The sequence below is a fragment of the Lupinus angustifolius genome, chromosome LG07 (genome assembly GCF_001865875.1).
Source record: "Lupinus angustifolius cultivar Tanjil chromosome LG07, LupAngTanjil_v1.0, whole genome shotgun sequence".
NCBI lineage: Eukaryota > Viridiplantae > Streptophyta > Magnoliopsida > Fabales > Fabaceae > Lupinus > Lupinus angustifolius.
In genome coordinates, this window is record NC_032015.1 from 10,805,025 (window position 1) to 10,825,521 (window position 20,497).

The window sequence follows — 20,497 nt, forward strand, 5'->3', positions numbered from 1 at the left end:
ATCATTGAACTCAACCAGAACTCACCTGAAACATGTATTTTTATATATAAAATAGGTTATATATATCAAACTTATATATATGAATATATAGGTTTTATATATGTATTTATGTGTGATTTTGTAATTTTACATATATTAATTGGGTTCGAGGTAGGATATCAACTGTACGAAACCCGAAATCGAACCCAAAAGTTGAACTCGGGTAAAACCTGAACTTAATCACATCGAGTTTCCCCTATTAAATTTGGGTTGAGTTCGGACAAGTACCTACCGTTTTAATTATCATTATCATCCCTAATAATTTTGTTAGAAGAACTAACATTGTATAACCAAATAATTTTAAGGATGTAAATTAATTAAAAAAATTAGGGGACATTTTTTTATACATGACCAAAAGTTGAGAAGTAAAAAATGCATCATAATAAGAAAACATTGTTAAATTATATTTTATTTATAATATCAATAATATTCATCTCTCTAAGTTTTTTTTGGCCAACTTCAACCACTTTAAATAGGTCTAAGTTTCTACAATTATTTAATTAATTGATTTTTTTAATTATAACTAAGTCAAAATCATTTCAACTTTATTCTTAAGGTATGGAGGTTGTCGGTTTAAAAGAATGAAATCCAGACAATATATCTCTTAAATGTCGCATGAGTCTAGTCTGGGAGCACCTGAGTGGGTACTTGAAAAGATACCCTGACGCTCAAATCACTAAATGAAAGAGATGTGTGTAGAGAATAGAACGCAAGAGTAATAGACAATATTAAATGTTAACTTCTTTATGGGGGTGTCCCCTATTGATCGGGGAGAATAACATGAAATGTTCTTTGGTAAATGATGTATAGCCTATCCTAGCCCACAAAGCTATATACTAGATATGTTCTTATCGCATGACAGAAGATGACACATGATGTAGGTGACATGTGTAGTCGTGGCAGAGGTCTACACTGTGCAGACGGTATATTAGTCCAGTATAAGTGGTGTGACAGTCAAATGTGAGAGGGTTTTGGTCTCTTGTATTATCATTTGTGCTCTATTAGGTCAACTTTGTCCCTTCTTTGGATTGTGTAGTCTTGACTATCAGTTGTACAGGGTGGACTCTTCTATGCCTGATATACAATTGAGGCTTGGCAGATTAGTGCAAACCATGATGTGACTTAAATCAGGATGGAACAACATATAGTATAGTGATATGTCCGGAAGGTGGACATGCCAATAGACTTGATTGTCTGACATGGAGTGTTGTCGAGTGTTTGGGGGATGATTTTGGTGGTCAAATGATGTTTTGAAGTGGGAACATTTTCGAAAATTTAACCAACGATAAATCTTCCATGATATTTATTAGTATGCGTATTACTTGTAAGGTCATCATAAATGTTTTATAGATCTATTATAATAGTTAAATATAATGTATATATTTAAATGTGTCACTTGTATAAGGTGTAAAATTCATTCAAGTTATATTAATTGTATAATACTTGAATTGTTTGAATTTTGAAATAGTTTCTAAATTTTTTTAAAGTTGTAATCAAGTCATTTATATTTAAAATCATCTATAATATAGTCTCTAAATTTTATTTGATGGTAATAGTGAATTCTAAACTATAAAAATCCTTTTTTGATTGATTTCTTAATTTAAGAATTTCCTATCAGTTACATTATTAAGAGTTGAGTTTTATGATTTATTATGGTGATCAAATTTACATGTTAACATTCATTCATGTAAGAATCTTACTTTATTGACCCAGAATCCAATATACAAGTTGACTCATATTGATATTTATGTTTGATTTCCTTACGCAATGTCTCATGTTCAAGTTTTGTGGATGGAAAAAAGTCTTGATAGGTTTTGAATTTCGTTGTCACCAATAAATGACATATTTTTCTATAAACTTTGTTACACTCTAATAAAAAAACCAAAAAAAAATTATATATGTTACAAAATAATATTTTATTTATTAATAATTAATTTACAAATTACAATATTACTTTATTCCTGTATAGAGTTGGTAGACTAATCCATATTAAACATTAGCCTAACCAAAATTCATTTGGGTAATGGGCTTCAACTTCTAGCCCCTAAGGGTGTAAACCCAACATCAAAATTGAGATCAAAATCAACAAAGACGAGACAGTGATAATTACAGAACAGAAGAAACATAAGACAGAGAGAAAGATACAAAAGTGAAAAAAAAACAAGAACAAAAAATGAACACAGATATCACAGCATCGACGAAACCAGAATACCCAGTTATAGATCAAAACCCACCATTTACCAAAGTGGTTGGAAACTTCAACACCCTCGATTACCTTCGCTTTGTTACCATCACTGGTGTTTCCGTCACTGTTGGCTACCTCTCTGGTACTTCATTCTCTATCTGTTTATTTGAAATATTTTTATATGGTATAGTTGGTAATGTATGCGTTAAAAATGTAGGTGAAAATTTCGTGTAGAAGTTTTATTTTGTAAAATTTTATTTCATTAATGAAGTTCTCAATCCTATTTTTACCAATATACCAAACTAGCCCTTAGTACAATAGATTTTCACTTGTTGCAATGAAATTTTATTCTACTCATTACTAGCAATTTAAAACTCTTAGGTTGATGTAGATAGAAGATTTTTATCTCAATATTCCTCAGAATGATGTGTGGCCGAACTTAAAGAAAGAACTCCCATTTGGCTCATAATTCAGAAGAGACAGAAAGGATCAGACCTTAAATTCATTTGGTTCATATATTAAATTGGTGAAAACTTTATGAATATTTATATATTACATTGGTGAAAACTAAGTGGAAAATACATGGATTGGTGTACTTCTCCCCTTATATCAACCAACACTTCAATGCTACTTTCTGTGGTTTTAATTTTACAATTCTCCAGTACTTACACACTTGCTTTTGGAATTTGAGTGAATGTCATAGTTTGAGTTTGGCAAAAAAATGTGAAATACTGTTGGGGATTATAATTGAGGGGACAGTAGGTCCTGTAACATGTTCTTCTAAGTTTAAATCATCAAATTGTATAGAACCCCATTTATATTCGGAAGGACATCTGTTGTCCCACAAGTTGTGCCACTACATGTACCACTAGCTTACCATTGGGTGAAAAAATATATTTAAGTTAAAAAATTAATAATTAATTATTTTCCTGACCAATGATAGGTGATGGCACATGCAGTGACACAACTTGTGGAACAGCAGACGTGTACCCTTTATATTCTTGTTGTTAGATATTTGAATTACTAATGGATGACATGAAAATTCAAGTGGGCTTTTTGTACAACCAGTGAGTTTCACTTCCTGAGGATTAATTCATAATGACCATGGAAAAGTGAGATAGCATTTAGGGCCAAACTGTAGTGTACTGTAAATAATCACTCATTCTCACATCCACTATTTTTTCAGCCTTTGTTGCATTTTTTTGTTTGTTTGTAAACTGTTTGATGTACAAATGACATAAGATATAATGTATGAAATCCATTAATTTTATGGTGAATATGGAGGTAAGTCATTAATATTTGCTTATAATGAAATTTGGATGCATATATTGTAAAATAAAATGTTATCTCTGCACAATTTGGTGGTAAAATGGCACATACTTAAACTGCTCTTCTCCTTTTCCTTATTGCTTAGGGATTAGGCCTGGGATTAGGGGACCATCTATGGTAACTGGAGGTCTGATCGGAGTTATGGGTGGGTTCATGTATGCATACCAGAACTCAGCTGGTCGACTCATGGGTTTCTTCCCCAATGATGGCGAGGTCGAACAATACAAGAAGAAATGAGAATTTTTCTCGATTTATTATATAGCCATCTTCTTCTTTTCTTTGTTTGGTGTCCGAGGTTCTATTTGAACAATCATGGTGACAACGAAAAATAAAATAACAATATATGTAATTTTGATCTTTGTACTACCTTTATTCAGTATGCATGTCAATGACAACTTGCTTCATGCTAATGGAATATATCATTTTATTCATATTAAATATTGGCTTAAAAGAAAAAGAGAATGATGTGGCAAAAGAAGTTGCTATGGTGAAACCTTTTTTGTAGCCAATAAGAAGAAGAGGTTGTGGTGAAACATCTTTGTTTTGGCCATACAATCTTCAAGGCTTTGGCTATAAATAGAAATGTTCCAAACCATTGTAAGACACGCCGATATTCTAGCCTTAGTGCATATTCTCTCTTCTTCTCTTGTTCTAATATTGTGAGGAATATGGAAGTGGGTGAAACACTTGAGTGAACTTGTAATTCTCTTTTATCGTAGTGATACTATCATTGTTGCTCTTCAACCGTGGACGTAGGCAAATTGTTGAACCACATTAATTTCTCGGTGTCATTTTTCTCTATTATATGTTCTCTATGTGTCTTCCGCTACAACAAACTGGTATAAGAGCTCGTAGAGCTCTTGCATGCTAAACCGTACGATCTAAAAGAAAATTCTTAGTATGCTCTGTGTTTGCAGCATTGTCTAATCTCACACACCAGAAAAGAATTGTTCTTGTTACTGGAAAAGTATAATAATGTGAAAGTGCATGTCTAAGAAAGTTCTGTCTTAGGAAAGACCTGGTATTTAAGCGTGTCTGTTAAGACTCACCTCTCTTTCCTGGGAGCTTTGATGGTGTACATTCACGGACTACGATATTGTTCTGGTATACGGTTATCATGGCGAGTGCTAAATTTGATTTGAAGAAATTTAATGGAGAAAATGATTTCAACCTATGGTGTTTGAAGATGAAAGCTCTACTAGTTCATCAAGGCTTGGGAAAAGCCTTGAAAGGTAGAAACAAGTTATCATAGAGTCTAACCGAGGACGAGAAGGATGAAAACTTGGAAAAAGCACATAGTGTAATTTTGTTGTGCTTGAGAGATGAAGTTCTACGAGAAGTGTCAGATGAAATTACAGCTACTTCATTATGGTTGAAGCTGGAAAGCCTGTAAATGACGAAGTCACTCACTAACAGGCTGTATTTGAATAAAAGAATATATACTCTTGAAATGCAGGAAGGAAAACCCATAAAAGATCATCTCGATGAATTTACCAAAATTATTCTTGATCTAAAGAATATTGATGTTAAAATTGAAGATGAAGACCAAAAAATTCTTCTACTATGTTCCATTCCAAGTTCTTATGAGCACTTCATCGACACCATGATGTATGGTCGAGAAGATCTGACCTTAGACGAAGTAAAGGCGGCGTTGCACTCAAAAGAACTGAAGAAAAGAGTATCAGATTCGAGATCTGAAGGCTCAGGTGATAGATTTTTTTGCTAGAGGAAGAACAGAGAAGCGAAATCAATTTGGTGAAAGAGGAAAATCTAGGTCCAAGTCTAAAGCAAAACCTAGAAAGTATAAATGCTTTCATTGTCACAAACATATAAGAAATAATTGTCTAGAGCGCAAAGGCAATGAAAAGATTTATGAATATGAAGAAGCATCTGTAGCAAATAACTATGATGGTGCAGATACACTAATAGTCTCCGAACATGATTCAAAGGATGAATAGATACTTGATTCTGGATGCTCATATCACATATGTCCCAATAAGGATTGGTTTTTCACTTACCAACCCTTAGATGGGGCAAGGTCCTTCTAAGAAATAATGTTTCATGCAAGGTCATTGGCATCGACACAACTAGAATCAAGATGTTCGACAGAATCGTAAGGACATTGACAGATGTAAGGCATGTTCTAGAATTGAAGAAAAATCTGATTTCCTTAGGAACACTAGATTCAAAAGGTTATAGCTTCAAAGGTGAAGGTGGAGGGAGCTATAAGAATATATAAAGGTGTTATGTTTGTAATGAAAGGAAAGAAAGAGAATAGTCTCTACATGCTACAAGAAAACACAATCACGAGTATTGTTGCTGTCTCCTCAACAAGTGATTATGATGCCACCAAATTATGGCATCTAAGAATGGGTCATGTCATTGAAAGAGGTCTAGCCGAGTTGGCCAAGTAAGAATTACTATGTGGTCAACAAGTCGGGAAGGTAGACTTCTGTGAATATTGCATTTTTGGAAAGCAATGTCGAATAAAGTTCAACAATGCAGTTCATCGAACAAAAGGCACATTGGATTATGTACATTCTGACTTGTGGGGTCCTTCCCAAGTACCTTCTCATGGTGGTAGGAGATATATGCTAACTTTCATTGATGATTATTCAAGGAAGGTTTGGATCTTCATTTTGAAACACAAAAGTGAAGCATTTGTGAAGTTCAAGCAGTGGAAAACCTTGATCGAAAAGCAAACTGGGAGGAAGATCAAGCGACTGAGAACTGACAATGGCCTAGAGTTTTGTAGCAGAGAATTCGGAAACTTTTGCAAGGATCATGGTATTGTCAGACATTATACTGTGAGGCACACTCCTCAACAAAATGGACTTGTAGAACAGATAAACAGAACCTTACTTGAAAGGACAAGGTGTATGTTGTCAAATGCTGGATTGCCAAAACAATTCTAGGCGGAAGCTGTCAATGCAACTTGTTACTTGATCAACAGATGTCCACCAACGGGTATTGACTTTAAAACTCCAGAAGAGATGTGGTCGGGTGTTCCTGCAAATTATGATAATTTGAGGATATTTGGTTGCCCTGCATATGCTCATAACAAAGAAGGAAAACTTGATGCAAGAGCATTGAAATGCATTTTTCTTGGATATCCTGATGGTGTAAAAGGATATAAGTTGTGGTGGCCAGAGAAAAGAAAATGTATTATCAGTAGAAAATTGAAATGTTAAAGCCTCATAAAGAGTTTTCAAGTGAAAACAAAGACCCTAGTATCTCGGAGAAGGTGGAGTTTGAGGTGGAGCCAACAAAAGAAAAGACATTTGATCAAGAAGAAGAACATCCATGATGCATCTACTAGTAGTGATGTATCTCAATTGCAACATTATCAGTTGGCTAGGGATAGGCAACGGAGACATATAAAACCTCCTGAGAAATATGGTTATGCTGATCTGGTGTCTTATGCTCTAAATGTTGCTGATGATATCAGCAATTGTGAGCCACAATCATATGAAGAAGCTATCAACAATAAAGAAGCTTCCAAATGGATTTCTGCCATGAGAGAGGAAATTGAGTCTCTTCATAAGAATCATACTTGGGTTCTTGAGAAACGACCAAAGTCTCAAAAGGTTGTTGGATGCAAATGGGTCTTCAAGAAGAAGGAAGGAATTCCTGGAGTTGAAGATGCAAGATTCAAAGCGCGATTAGTGGCCAAAGGTTTTACACAAAGAGAAGGAATTGATTTCAATGAAGTTTTCTCCCCTGTGGTAAAACATAGCTCTATTCGCATCCTACTTGCCATTGTAGCTCAATTTGATATGGAATTTGAGCAACTAGATGTCAACACAACATTCTTGCATGGTGAGTTGGAGGAACAAATCTATATGAAACAACCTGAAGGATTTGAAGTTCAAGGGAAGGAAAATCATGTTTGCTTGTTGAAGAAATCCTTATATGGCTTAAAACAATCTCCTAGACAGTGATATCGGCGGTTTGACACCTTCATGCTCGAAAATGACTATTGTAGAAGTGAGCATGATAGTTATGTCTACTACAAGAAACTTGCAAATAAGTCATTTATCTATCTCATTCTTTATGTTGATGACATGTTGATCGCATGTAAGAACATGTCAGAAATAAAAAGCTTAAAAGCTCAATTGAGCTCAGAGTTTGAAATGAAGGACTTAGGAGCTGGAAGGAAAAATGCTAAAATGTTGGAACGATTTGGCATGCAAAATGCTAAAACAGTCACTACTCTATTGGCATCTTATTTCAAACTTTCAATGGTCTTGTGTCCACAAACTGAGGGCGAAAATGAGGAGATGGCAAGTGTACCTTATGCTAGTGCAGTCGGCAGTCTTATGTATGCCATGGTATGCACTAGACCAGATATTGCACAAGCACTAAGTGTAGTAAGTAGGTATATGGCAAGTCCTGGTAAAGTTCACTGGAAGGTTGTGAAGTGGATTATGCGCTACTAAAGGGTACCACAAATATTGGCTTATTGTATGGAAAAGTCAAAGATGTTCGAAGTAAGGTCATCAGATATGTTGACTCAGATTATGCCGGAGATTTGGATAAGCGAAGATCACTCGCTGGATATGTCTTTACACTGTGTGGTTGTACTATTAGTTGGAAATCAACACTACAATCAATTGTTGCTTTGTCTACAACTGACTGAAGCGGAGTACATCACAGTAACAAAAGCTGTAAAGGAAGCCATTTGAGAGAAAGGTCTAATTGAAGAGTTGAGTATACAACTAGAAGAAACAACCATCTACTGTGATAGTCAAAGTGCTATACATCTCACAAAAAATCCAATGTATCATTCAAGAACTAAATATATTGTTATTCAGATGCACTTTATCAGAGATATCATTGAGAAATGAATTGTTAAAGTGGAGAAAATACCCAGTACAAATAATCCTGCTGACATGATGACGAAGTCAGTTCCAACAACGAAGTTCAGACATTGTCTGGACTTGATTGATGTCCAGAATCTTTAGTGGGCATGAAGAAGAGCAACATGAAAATAGTTATGATAGTCTTTTAGCGAAGGTGGAGATTTATTAAATATTGACTTAAAAGAACAAGAGAATGATGTGGCAAAAGAAGTGGCTATGGTGAAACCTTCTTGTAGCCAAGTAAAATGAGTGACTATAGTGGAACCTTTTTGTAGCCAATGAGAAGAAGAGGTTGTGGTGAAGCATCTTTGTTTTTGGCCATAGGATCCTCAAGGCTTTGGCTATAAATAGGAATGCTCCAAGCCATTGTAAGACACACCAATATTCTAGCTATTCTCTCTTCTTCTCTTGTTCTAATATTGTGAGGAATATTTTAGTGTTTAAGATATAAGTGAGTGAGAGTGATATTGGGTGTACTTGAGTTTTGGGAAGTGAGTGAAACACTTGAGTGAACTTGTAATTCTCTTTTATCATAGTGATAATATCATTGTTGCTCTTCAATCGTGGACGTAGGCAAATTGCTGAACCACGTTAATTTCTCGATGTCATTTTTCTCTATTATATTTTCTCCATGTGTCTTCCGCTACAACAAACACAATGGAACTCCCCGATGGTTGGAGGCTCCCCAGTCGCAGTCTGGTCCAACAAGTCGTATCAGAGCCGATGGTTCGGCTAAGACATTGTGGACTCAAGGGGAAGCAGTCCGGAAAGTGTGTGGTACCCACACTTGAGGGAGAGATTGTTGGGTTTATTCAAGTATGAAGGCTTCTGGTTCAAGACGTGATGTCTCACTTGTGACTCTTCACGGTTGGAGACTCTCCGGTCACAGTCTGGTCCAATAGTCATTAGAGATATTTAAGGTTGGTTTTTCTTTGTTCCCCTTCCCCAACAGAATTGAGGTTTTGGCTCTGACTGGGTTTGTGTGCATGAGGCTATGTTTGTGCTTGATCTGTTTTTCAGTCACTAATTATACTCTTAAAAGTGAACCTTGTTATTGCCACTTCAATTCAAAACACATTCCAATGCTTATAATATTTAATACTAGTTTCTTAGTACGTGGTAGACTTTTTTTTTAGTGTACATGAGAGACTCTAGTGGACATTTGGAAATTAATCTTTTTGAATCAAAGAAACCAAAGAAGTAGAAGCAATAAAGTATTTTCTTATTATGACAATTGACAAGGATCAATCTATCATTTATGTTGGATCTTGTTGGTCGTGCTAACTATTTGTATAGATAAGTATATTTTTATAATTTTAATTCAAAGAGAGCTTTTAAACAAATAATATTATCAACGTTGTTGATTTTACTTGAAGATTTATTATATATATTTTGGAGATTCCAACATACAAAAAGATAAGTATATATAGGAAAACAAAATATATCAATTTTCAAAATTTTCAAGATAATAACCACCTGAAAATCTGCTTTTAAGGTTTCATTAGCATTTCATTACGGGCATATTAGAAAAAAGCTTTTATAATCCTTTCTACTAGTATTCAAATCATATTTCAGGAAGAAAATAAAAATATAGAGTAAATTACATTGACACCCCCTGAGTTTTAGTGAAATTACACAAACCACCCATCACTTTTATATACCTATGCAAACTTCCCCTAGTTTTTATATTTTCATTACACTGACCACCCCTGCATAAGAAATAAGTGTAATTTTTTAAACAAAAAATGTGATAATGCAATTAAGTTAAACAAAACATGATATATTGTGTAGGCAAGTGTAAATAATATACAAATCAATGTATCTTTATTATTTTTTATTACAAAATGCATCAACAATTCTAAAGAAATATTGTTTAAATCGCTCTTATAATATAGTGTAACGAACCAAAAATAATAAAGAAATATTGACTCATATATTATTTGGACGTGTCTCCACACTATATCATGTTTTGTTTAACTTAATTGTATTTATCACATTTTTTGTTTAAAAGATTACACTTATTTCTTATGCCAGGGTGGTCAATGTAATGAAAGTTAAAAAACCAGGGGAGGTTTGTGTAGGTGTAGAAAAGTGAGGATGGTTTGTGTAACTTCACTAAAACTCAGGAGTGTCAGTGTAATTTACTAAAAAATATATGTATTAACAGTGTATGAAAGTTTTATACCATTATCTATTATTTAGCATTGACTCTTAAAAAATATAAATGCATGATAAATGATATACTGACTGTATATAAATATTTACATTGACGGTGCATAAATATTCTTTATGTAAATCGGTATTATTTGATATTTTCTCCTGATTATAGCAATTAAAACACAAATGTCAAATTATATGCATCTCACTTAACTCAAATAAATCATACCCCCACATTTGTCGTTTTTTTATTGTTTTTAACTCCAATTGTGTTACAGCAATATGCTGTTTCCTTTTTAGAAGAAAAGGGACTCTACATCCTTTTTTACATGGACATTCTATCAATGTTATTTCAAACTTCAGAATAATATCTTCAGAAAACTAAAAAATAAAAACCTCATGTCACATCTAGATCTGTCAATCAAAGTTGAAAACAATCTTTCCTACAAGTGCAATATTCTTGTCCTTCTGAAAACTGGACAATAATTTATGAAAATGGCATCACCAAGGCCAAACACAATTTACTCACAAGTATGGCATAGTGTACAAAAAGAATCTGAAGAATTTGACCCAAAATTATTAGAGGGTAATAGGTGAAATCATCAGCAGGCACACCCTCCCCTCTGCTCAGTAGTCTCTGGAGTTGGGTCAGGAACAGCTTGAAAATATCTGCAGTGAATATTGAGATATTTAACTCAGTCAGTTAAGTAGCAATCTGTGAATACCTCTTAATGGAAAAGTAGAAAGTATTGGAGACTAATATTAGATTCCACAACATCACTATCTCAACCTTCATGTTACACAATTTTAACCCGGTTCGTTATGAACATTTCTACACATTACCATTTGCTTGCTATAAATCTAATAGGTCTCATACTATAGTTGCTAGCTTAATCACACAGTTCTCTGTTTATGCACCACACAAAGGCTGTTTCTCGGTTATTATCTCAAGAAAGACAAGGAAGAGCTAATGCATGTGAGCATTTAATACTAATGAAAGCAGTATTTTTGTGTCATAAGCTAGAGATGCCAGAATTTTTAGAATAAATCTCTGTATTTGCACTTCTATAGTTCTATGGGGTAGATATAGTTCTCTTTTTGAGTCTTACTCAAGTCATCTAATAACTTTCATCGAGAGGATTTCCGGTCTAATTTGTAAGAGGTTGGCTTTACAATGGTGCTAAGGATTGCCTACATCATATTTCTTCACTAAATTTCAACCATTATAGCACCTAAATGGTAATTAAATCCAGAGGATAATGCCTAAGAAGGCAATAAAAAAAATATCAAACACAAAATGTAAAGAAGAAATAATTAAAACCATATTCTTTCTGAAGACTACAGATCCTATATTCACAATATCGCAAATCAAATCAAGGTCAAATCTTACATGTCCTGGTCGTGCTCATTGGCTAGGGCAGTTTTGGCAATGCTTAGGAATGCAGCATCCACGTTATAGTCTTCTTTTGCAGATGTCTCAAAGTAGGGAATATTTCCTTTTGAAGCACACCAGTCTTTTGCTTTCTTCTCAGAAACCTGAATAGAAGATTATTAGACCTTTATGCCGGAGTTATGGAATTTTAGGTGTGCAAGAGTGTTTGCCTACCACTCGACTATTCCCACCATCAATATCAATCTTGTTTCCGAGCAATATAAATGGGAAAGTCCTTGGATCAGAAGGGTTTGCCTGTGTCACAAAACAAAAATCAAAAGCGAAGCCTATTTCACATGGATACGAAAAAAGTGAAGGCTGCATAGTATTTTGAGAAGGATGTACATAAAGCCAAAAAATGAAAAGTGGAGAGATATAATAATATAAGAACCATTCAGGGGTCAAACTAGCCATATGAACAAGCAAACATAAAGAATGTTCAGCAATCCAGTAAAATTATTCATTCTCTTTGTATAAGCTAAAATAAATCCACTAGATCAACTAATTTAAATATTTGGTGGGCTTTCTTCAAATAGAAAATTACTACCCAAAACAGTCCAATTACATCAACAAATTATACTCTGTGGTATATAATTTAAATTTAATGAAAGCTAATACTCAATCAAAGGAAGGATCTTCTTATGTGGTACTAAAAAGGGATAAAATAGAAGGTATTAAAAGCAGTATGTTATTTATGGAAATACTTTGGCTTGAATGTGCCCATTCGATGTTCTCAATGAGACACCCCTCAATAGATGTGAAAATTTCAATGTGAAGATTGTTAGTATATCTTCCACTCTCCAAATGGTCACTACCTGAGTTGCATCAAATACTTCATATTTCTATTGTAGAATATACTCATTTTACCCTGCTGGATCCTGACATTTTGGATTCATTAAGGAACAGTTCACAACCTTTTGACTTTTTCTAGTATATGAAGATGAAAGAAATTTACATAAAGAAAAATTCTCACAAAAGCAAAGTAAAACAGAAACATTAATAAACACTCCCCATCTTTTGAAGAGTCAAGTCCTACCAATCTAAGAGTATTGAGTATTCTTAAAGCATCCTCAAGCTACCCGCCATAGGAAAGCAAGATGAACAAGTCTATCTCATAAAAGAATAGAGGTAATGTTTTGAGTTCCTCAGCCCAAATACACCAAATTATAGCAAATGCACGACATATTTTCAGAACTTTGCTCTCCTGAGAACCTTTCTAAGAGACCTACAAACACTCCAACTGTGGCAAGCACACACACTTCCTCTTCAAAGAAAGCAATTTAAAGCATATGGGCAAGGGAAAAAAATTATAAAGCCTCAAATTTGTATCAAAAGTCAGGTCTTCTCATTATCAAATTATTAAAAAAGAGTGATCCAGTGCAAGTGGTTCCCACCAAGTGGTATCCGAGGAAGGTAGATGTACGTAGTCTCATCCAGCAAGTGAAGAGACTATTTCCAAAATTTGAACCTGTGGCCTCGTGGTCACTAAGCAGCAACCTTAATGTTGCACATAGGCTCACCCTCTTTAGAATTAATCAAATTATGTACCAACGTTGGATGAAATACAAGACTTATAAACTAGATATAAGATACTGATTGTGCTTGCTGTAACTTCAGAATGGAATAATTATGAGACAAGTGGGCTCCTATAAAATAAAGAGCCTAAAAGTTAGACAAGCAAGCAAAGTAGAAACCCAAAAAGAGGAAACACGAGCATTCCACAAGTTAGGACTTATTATGTCTCCCTCTTTCAGAGCAGTTAGGACATAGGAGTGAAATTTTTTATAGTAGAATAGGATCAGATCATATGGAAAAACCTCATGGGTTTCAGGGTCAAGCAAATACTAGCTGATAGTCTAATTCTAATCAGATAGAAATAAAGTATAAACAAGGTCATAAAAGATGAAAAACAAAAGTAAGCTATAGCAAGCCTGGCTTCTTTGTTAGGCTTATACAATGATACAGATTTTTCAGGATAGCAAAAATAACTGCTTTTTTCTAATAACAATAAACTAAAAGGTACCAAACAAATGTAACACACAAGGCTATCATGCAAATCACCAAAAGTAACAAATGTAGGAAAATGTAGAAGACAAAAATAACCTGTCTAAGAAACTCATCATGCCAGTTGTCAAGGGTATCAAACGACTTCATGACATTAACGTCATATACTAGGACACAACAATCTGCTCCTCTGTAAAATGCAACTCCAAGGCTTTGGAATCTCTCTTGCCCTGCAGTATCCCATATCTACCAACCAAACCAGTCACACAAAGTATATACAAAACTTAGTAATTTACATAACAATCTTTAAAGTAAATATATAAAAAACTCGAAATACCGATCAACTAAAAAACCCACTTGTAGAGTGACGAGTCTGTCATCAATTTGGAGTTCTTTAGTGACAAAATCAGCACCAATTGTAGCCTTATATTGCTGACTAAACTTCTTATGTACATATCTAAACAATTAGTTAACGTCCCACAAATGCTAATTTCAAGAACAAAATAAGCATCAAGTATAAAACCACTAAACATTGACCTTTAACAACAACAACAACAACAACAAAAAATGACATATCTAAAGACTATAGGACCATTGGCATTTAATAAGAAGAATTGAACCAATGTTCTATTCTATTTTCTTTGATTCCGCCACGTTTAGAATATTCCATTATTTTAAGCTCATCTCATGTTTCATACTAATATAAATAAAACACAACAATGTAGAATATAACGAATAACCAATATGATAGAACATAATAGCGTTCATTAAATGAAGTGATAGCTAAGTATGAAGAAAGCAAAGAAAATAAATGGAAGTGAAGGATACTGATTCATCAAAGAGGTTTTTCCAACCCTGACAATGAATGAAGGAAAATGGGATTAAGAGAAATCATACTATTAGGAATAGGAATAGGAATAGGAATAGGGATAGGGATAAGAATAATAACCCGCTATCGCCGAGAACGATGACCTTGAGCAAGGTTCTCCTACGCAACGACATGTCGTTTTGTTGAGTGGTACTGTTATTAGGGAATAATGAAGAAGATCTAAGATTCGGTTATGGTTTATGGCTTTATGTTATTGGTGGTCAATTATGATTGTTAACCCACTATTTTTCCCCTACTATTATTATTATTATTTATCAACTGTTTCGTATTTTCATTTATTCCCATGAAATTGAGTTTAGGTCTTAACATTTTAATCATGATGTTTGGAAGTCCGTGTAAAATTGGAATAAAAAATTCCATAAAAACCTATTTCATGAAATTATTTAGTTTAGTAACTATAACTATTCAACCCAATTCATACCCAAGCAATTCCAAATTCCAATTCCATTATTTTCCATTGTTTTAATTTCTATGTATGCAAATAAATAAACAGAAAACATAAAATATACTCATTGAATAATTTATGTTTTCTTATTTTACTATTTATAAATTCTAATTTCATGTTTATCTATACTATTAATAAAATCAAAACAATTAATAAGTACTACCATGGTATAATCTTTATATTTCCAATTTATCCTTTTGTAATTTCTTAATTAATAACCACTATAAATTTTCATATATTGCTTCTATTGCTTTCATTTTTTATATTAATTTTTCACATATTCTCTCTTATTTCTATCTTCTCTCTTTCTTAATCAAAGAAGAATACAATAACACAAAAAAAACATCCAACAACTCTCCCATGATTATTAGAGACATAAAATGAGAATTTACAAAAAAATTATGTATATCATATCAATTACTATAAGTTATTTTCTTAAATCTTTACTTTCTATTGACTTCATATATTACATTTCTTATATTTAAATTATTTTTTCATTAATAATATAATATGAAGATAATATATTTTATATAAAAATAAATAAAAATATCGGTCAACAACCTAGTAATGAATAATGGAAAGAGGTCACTCTTTGACCAAAACGTGAACGTGGTCGTTGGTGTCTCTTTCACTACTTAAATATTTTTTATAATAGACATCAAAATATTATGAATGAGACAAACCGATAATACATGAGTTTTATAAAATGTTATTGTATCATCATCATTGATACTTAATTATTGTAGACTTTTTAAAAATGTAATACAAATAAATGATATAATGTATATGCATAAATCTTTACACAATCATTATATAGATTTTACAATTTATAAGACATAACTGTGATATCATTTTGGACACCTTCCCTCAGAATAACCCTGTTTTAAAATAGAATCTCAATCCAAACAGAAAACACAAGGGAGGTGTTTGGACACAAAGCAAGAAACGAGTCCAAGCTCAATGTCAGAGGCAAGGAAAATATTATTTTTTATTTCAACACAGTTCAAAAAATAATAATACTATTTATTTAATATAGCTTTAATTAGTTTAATCAACTTAATTTATTTGAATTAGTTTTAATTACAATCTAAATATATCTATTCAATACCATTATTGTGATTTATTCTAAAATTTCAAGTATCTCACTTACCAACAAAAGAATTGGTAATGAATTCATAAGACTAATTATATTTTATAATTCTTTCTCAAAACCAAACATAGAATTACAATTATACACAGTAGCATCCTGACAGTAACTTTCATATCATTTTGTAACGTATAGTTTGTACATTATAAATTAAAAATATCATATTTTGTGTGAAATATTTATAATTTGCAGTTGAATTTATTCGATTGGTATAATGTTCAGTTTTTTTAAATATATTTTCAAAATAAGAAGATAATATTAAATGCTTTTTTTTTTTGTAGAAATAAGAATATAATGAGGGTAAAGTAGGGAATCACAAATTACAACATGGTGGGTGACTATTTTGTATTTTTCCTTTATTAAATAGTATAGACTAGTGTGTCGATAGGTATTTCGTGTCCTCCGACCCACATTCTTATTTTATGATATTAAGTATTCAATTTAAATATTTTATTTTATAGAATTATAATGTTTTTTATTGGGCTTAATTAATTTTTTTGTAATTATTATAATGTCCAATTTAAAGTGATATATGAATACTGTATTAATAGTAGTTAACTAAGATTATATGTCTTTTTCTATAAATTAAAAAATGTTAAGGACAAAATAGAAAAATAAAATTACACCATGTTTTCGTTTTTTATATATTTCATTTTTTAGAATTAGAATGTATTTGTTGTGTTCGGTGTACTTTATATTATATTTTTTTGTGCGTTTATGATAATGTTTAATTTAAGGTGAGATATGTGGTTAATTAATGTGTTGGTGATGGTTGCTTAGGATTATATGGTTTTTTTGTAAAAATTAAATAATGTTAAGTGCAAAGCAGGAAGTGGAAATTACACTATGAAGGAAGTTATTTCAAGTTTTGGCTTTATATATAATATAAAAGTATAGATATAGAAGTATAGATTGTATTAATAGTAGTTAACTAATATTATATGGGTTTTTATGTAGAAATTAATAAATCTAAGGACAAAATAGGAAAATAAAAATTACACGATGATAGTAATTATATAATGTTTTGACTTGGTATGAATATTTTAATCTTGATGGAATTGTAATTATATTCCAAACTATAATTCCAATTACATGCTCGGAATGACCACTAATATTTTATTCCTTTTTAACTCCTAATTATATTAACATATTATAAAATGTTCAGAAGCAGTGGTAGTCATGGATATAAATCAAACCAAACTGATTATTTATATATTGGATAAGTCATCGATTTGCATATAGCAAAATAACTTTAAATTTTTTAAATAATGATTAAGATTGTATTAGTGTTGTTCCTCTATAAATATTACTATCAATTATCTAATAACTAAGTGACTGAATATCATATGAAATTCCAAGTTTCAACTTCTAAATAACCTCAAAGTGAGAGGGGAGATGAGAGTAGTGAGTACCTAATGCCAATGGATCATGATCCTTTCTAGATGGAGGGAAATATATAAAAATAAAAGAAAATAATAAAATAATATGACACTTTTATAATATTAAAGATGATTTTTTCGTACTTATTATTCAATTAGAAAGTGATTTACAAAACTACGACTACACATAAATTTGGTACTGAAAATGATTGATTGTCTACTATCTATGTATAAATTGTTTGGAATGATGAATGTATACTTTAAAATTTTGACATGTATTATTTATGGGATGTTTTTGGTAAGTTTTATAGTGGAGTAAGTTAGGACACTCTAAATATAACCTTCCCTACTTTTAGTGTTGATATTAATTTGATATAGTATTTATTCTATTGAATGATATATCCAAACATCATTCAATATTCTTATGGATAAAATATTTTTAATATTTTTCTCTTCATTGAGTTATTATTTTACTTTTTGTGACAAGTTAACATTTTATTTAGATTCATCACAACTTCTTCATGTTTAATTTTTCATAAGTAAAATTTTCATGAATTGAAGAACTCCTGAATATGATTTTTCTTATATTTTTATTCCCATTCAGTCACTCATTTTATTTTTTGTGAAAAGTTAACATTTTGTCCATCTTTTTCCCAATTTTTTCATGTTTAATTTTTCACAGATAAAATTTTCACAAACTGAAGAATTTACGAGTAAAATTTTTTTAACATTTCTCTCCTTCAATTATTTATTTTACATTTTATCACAAGTTAACATTTTTGTTTACGTTCCTCACAACTTCTTCCCGTTTAATTTTTCATATGTGAATTTTTCTTTCTTCTAATAACCTTCTTCATACCATTTAATTTTATCATTTTAAAATGTTCAATTTGTGTTATTTTTTATTTTATGTTCGTGTATTATAGTAATTTGATTTCAATAAAAGTAGTAGAAAACAACCCATGCAAATGTTGTACAGTAGTTTCATGAAAATTGAAGACTAAATATTATTTTATTGCATGATATTTTATTATTGAAAAACAAAAAAAACTTATTTATTATTTTTAATTACAAACTTTTGATACAGATTTAAATATCTAAATAATTATTTTATTCTTTATATTTAGAGTAAATTACACTGTTATCTTCATTGTTTTAGTAAAATTACACAAACAACCTCTCCATTTTTTACACTTACAAAAAAACCATAATTTATATACATATATTACATTGTCTACCCATACATGAGAAATAAGTGTGATATTTTAAATAAAAATGATATAAATGTAATTAAGTTAAACAAAATATGATATATTATGGAGACAAGTCCAAATAGTATACTAGTCAATACATTTTCATTATTTTTGATCGTTACAATATAGTATAAGAGTGATTTAAACAACATCTCCTTAGAATTATTGATGCATTTTGTATAAAAAATAATGAAAATGTATTGACTAGTATACTATTTGGACTTGTCTCCATAATATATCATATTTTCTTTAACTTAATTACATTTGTCATCATTTTTATTTAAAATATCACACTTATTTCTCATGTAGGAGTAATCAATGTAACATATGTATATATATAAGGGGAGTTTTTGTAGGTGTAAAAAATAGAGGAGTAATTTATATAATTCCGTAAAAACTCGGGGATTATTAATATAATTTACTGATATATTTAATGTCTAATGTCTATCACCAACTCACCACACTTCACCGCCCTAACAATATACTCTTGTTGATGTTATGACACCTAATAGCAGATTTCAAATAGAAAAGAAAGAGGTTGTTGTGTTATTGATATTAACAAGAAAATTCCACTCCGAGTGTATGAACTAAGGAGGACTAGCAACCATTACAACATCCAGATCTGAATTAAAGGGAAATTAAAGAAAAGAATAGGAAAAGGAAGAAGAAGATATCTGAGAAAGAGTTCAGGAGGAAAAGATTACATCAAATTTCACACCCCTCCTCAAAATCCCTATTCTCTTACATATACCCTTTTTCCCCCACGTGGAAGTCCCTTAGCTGAGAATTAGTTATTCTCTCTCTCTTGCTCCTCCTTCTCACCAATGAATCGTCAACCCTTGTAACTGAAATATTCCCTTGCTGCCCCCTTTCCATTATTGTTGCTGCTTCAGCCACGTGTGGGTTGTTATTTCCATTTGAGCTCCTTACAATACCTTCCCCTATAAAATCAACCTTATTCTCAAGGTTGAAATTGGGATAGCTCGTTCTGAACTCGTCCAAGATTTCCCATGTGGCAGTGGCTGCAGTTAACCCGTCCCACTACACTAACACTTATGGTACTGAGGTTGCACCCTGGAGATAGTTCTGTGTTTGAGGATAGCCACCAATTGTAAAATTGGACCCTCTTTGCTGGTTGTTAAAGGCAATGGTAGATAAGGAATGACAGTCAGGCCCTTGAACAACTTTAATTGAGAGACGTGGAACACCGGGTGGATTTTGGCAGTATGTGGCAGTTGTAGTTTGTAAGCGACTTTGCCTATTGTAGCCACAATAGGAAAAGGGCCAAAGTATCTCATGCCTAATTTCTGGTGTTTACACAAAGCCAATGATCCTTGTCTATATGGTTGCAATTTGACCAATACTATGTCACCAAT

At 32.0% G+C, this 20,497-nt stretch overlaps 2 protein-coding genes across 3 annotated transcripts; one reads left to right on the forward strand and one right to left on the reverse strand.

Moving 5' to 3' along the window:
* Window positions 2,129-9,405, forward strand: LOC109352733 (NADH-ubiquinone oxidoreductase 20.9 kDa subunit-like). Of its 2 annotated transcripts, XR_002108395.1 has the most exons (4): window positions 2,129-2,366; window positions 3,639-3,792; window positions 3,825-3,981; window positions 9,318-9,405. XR_002108395.1 is itself a non-coding variant. In XM_019594920.1 (2 exons), exons 1-2 carry the CDS (start codon window positions 2,213-2,215, stop codon window positions 3,788-3,790), a joined length of 306 nt encoding a protein of 101 aa, XP_019450465.1. In that variant the 5' UTR covers window positions 2,129-2,212; the 3' UTR covers window positions 3,791-3,984. The 2 variants fall into 2 exon arrangements, 1 of the variants encoding a protein (XP_019450465.1); XM_019594920.1 differs by lacking the exon at window positions 9,318-9,405 and having other exon boundaries at window positions 3,639-3,984.
* LOC109352313 (ras-related protein Rab7) lies at window positions 10,922-15,092 on the reverse strand. Its single transcript, XM_019594238.1, has 7 exons — window positions 14,958-15,092; window positions 14,837-14,863; window positions 14,366-14,465; window positions 14,108-14,254; window positions 12,179-12,259; window positions 11,963-12,108; window positions 10,922-11,241 (listed from the first exon to the last, which is right to left on the reverse strand). The coding sequence occupies exons 1-7, from the start codon at window positions 15,008-15,010 to the stop codon at window positions 11,175-11,177; spliced, it is 621 nt and encodes a 206-aa protein (XP_019449783.1). The 5' UTR covers window positions 15,011-15,092; the 3' UTR covers window positions 10,922-11,174.

Coding starts and splice junctions, on each gene's coding strand:
- LOC109352733 (XM_019594920.1), top strand. CDS start 2,213: ATGAACACAGATATCACAGCATCGACGAAACCAGAATACCCAGTTATA. Junction 2,367..3,638: donor CACTGTTGGCTACCTCTCTG/GTACTTCATTCT, acceptor CTTATTGCTTAG/GGATTAGGCCTGGGATTAGG.
- LOC109352313 (XM_019594238.1), bottom strand. CDS start 15,010: ATGTCGTTGCGTAGGAGAACCTTGCTCAAGGTCATCGTTCTCGGCGAT. Junction 14,864..14,957: donor ATCGTTCTCGGCGATAGCGG/GTTATTATTCTT, acceptor ATTCATTGTCAG/GGTTGGAAAAACCTCTTTGA. Junction 11,242..11,962: donor AATGAGCACGACCAGGACAT/GTAAGATTTGAC, acceptor TATTCACTGCAG/ATATTTTCAAGCTGTTCCTG.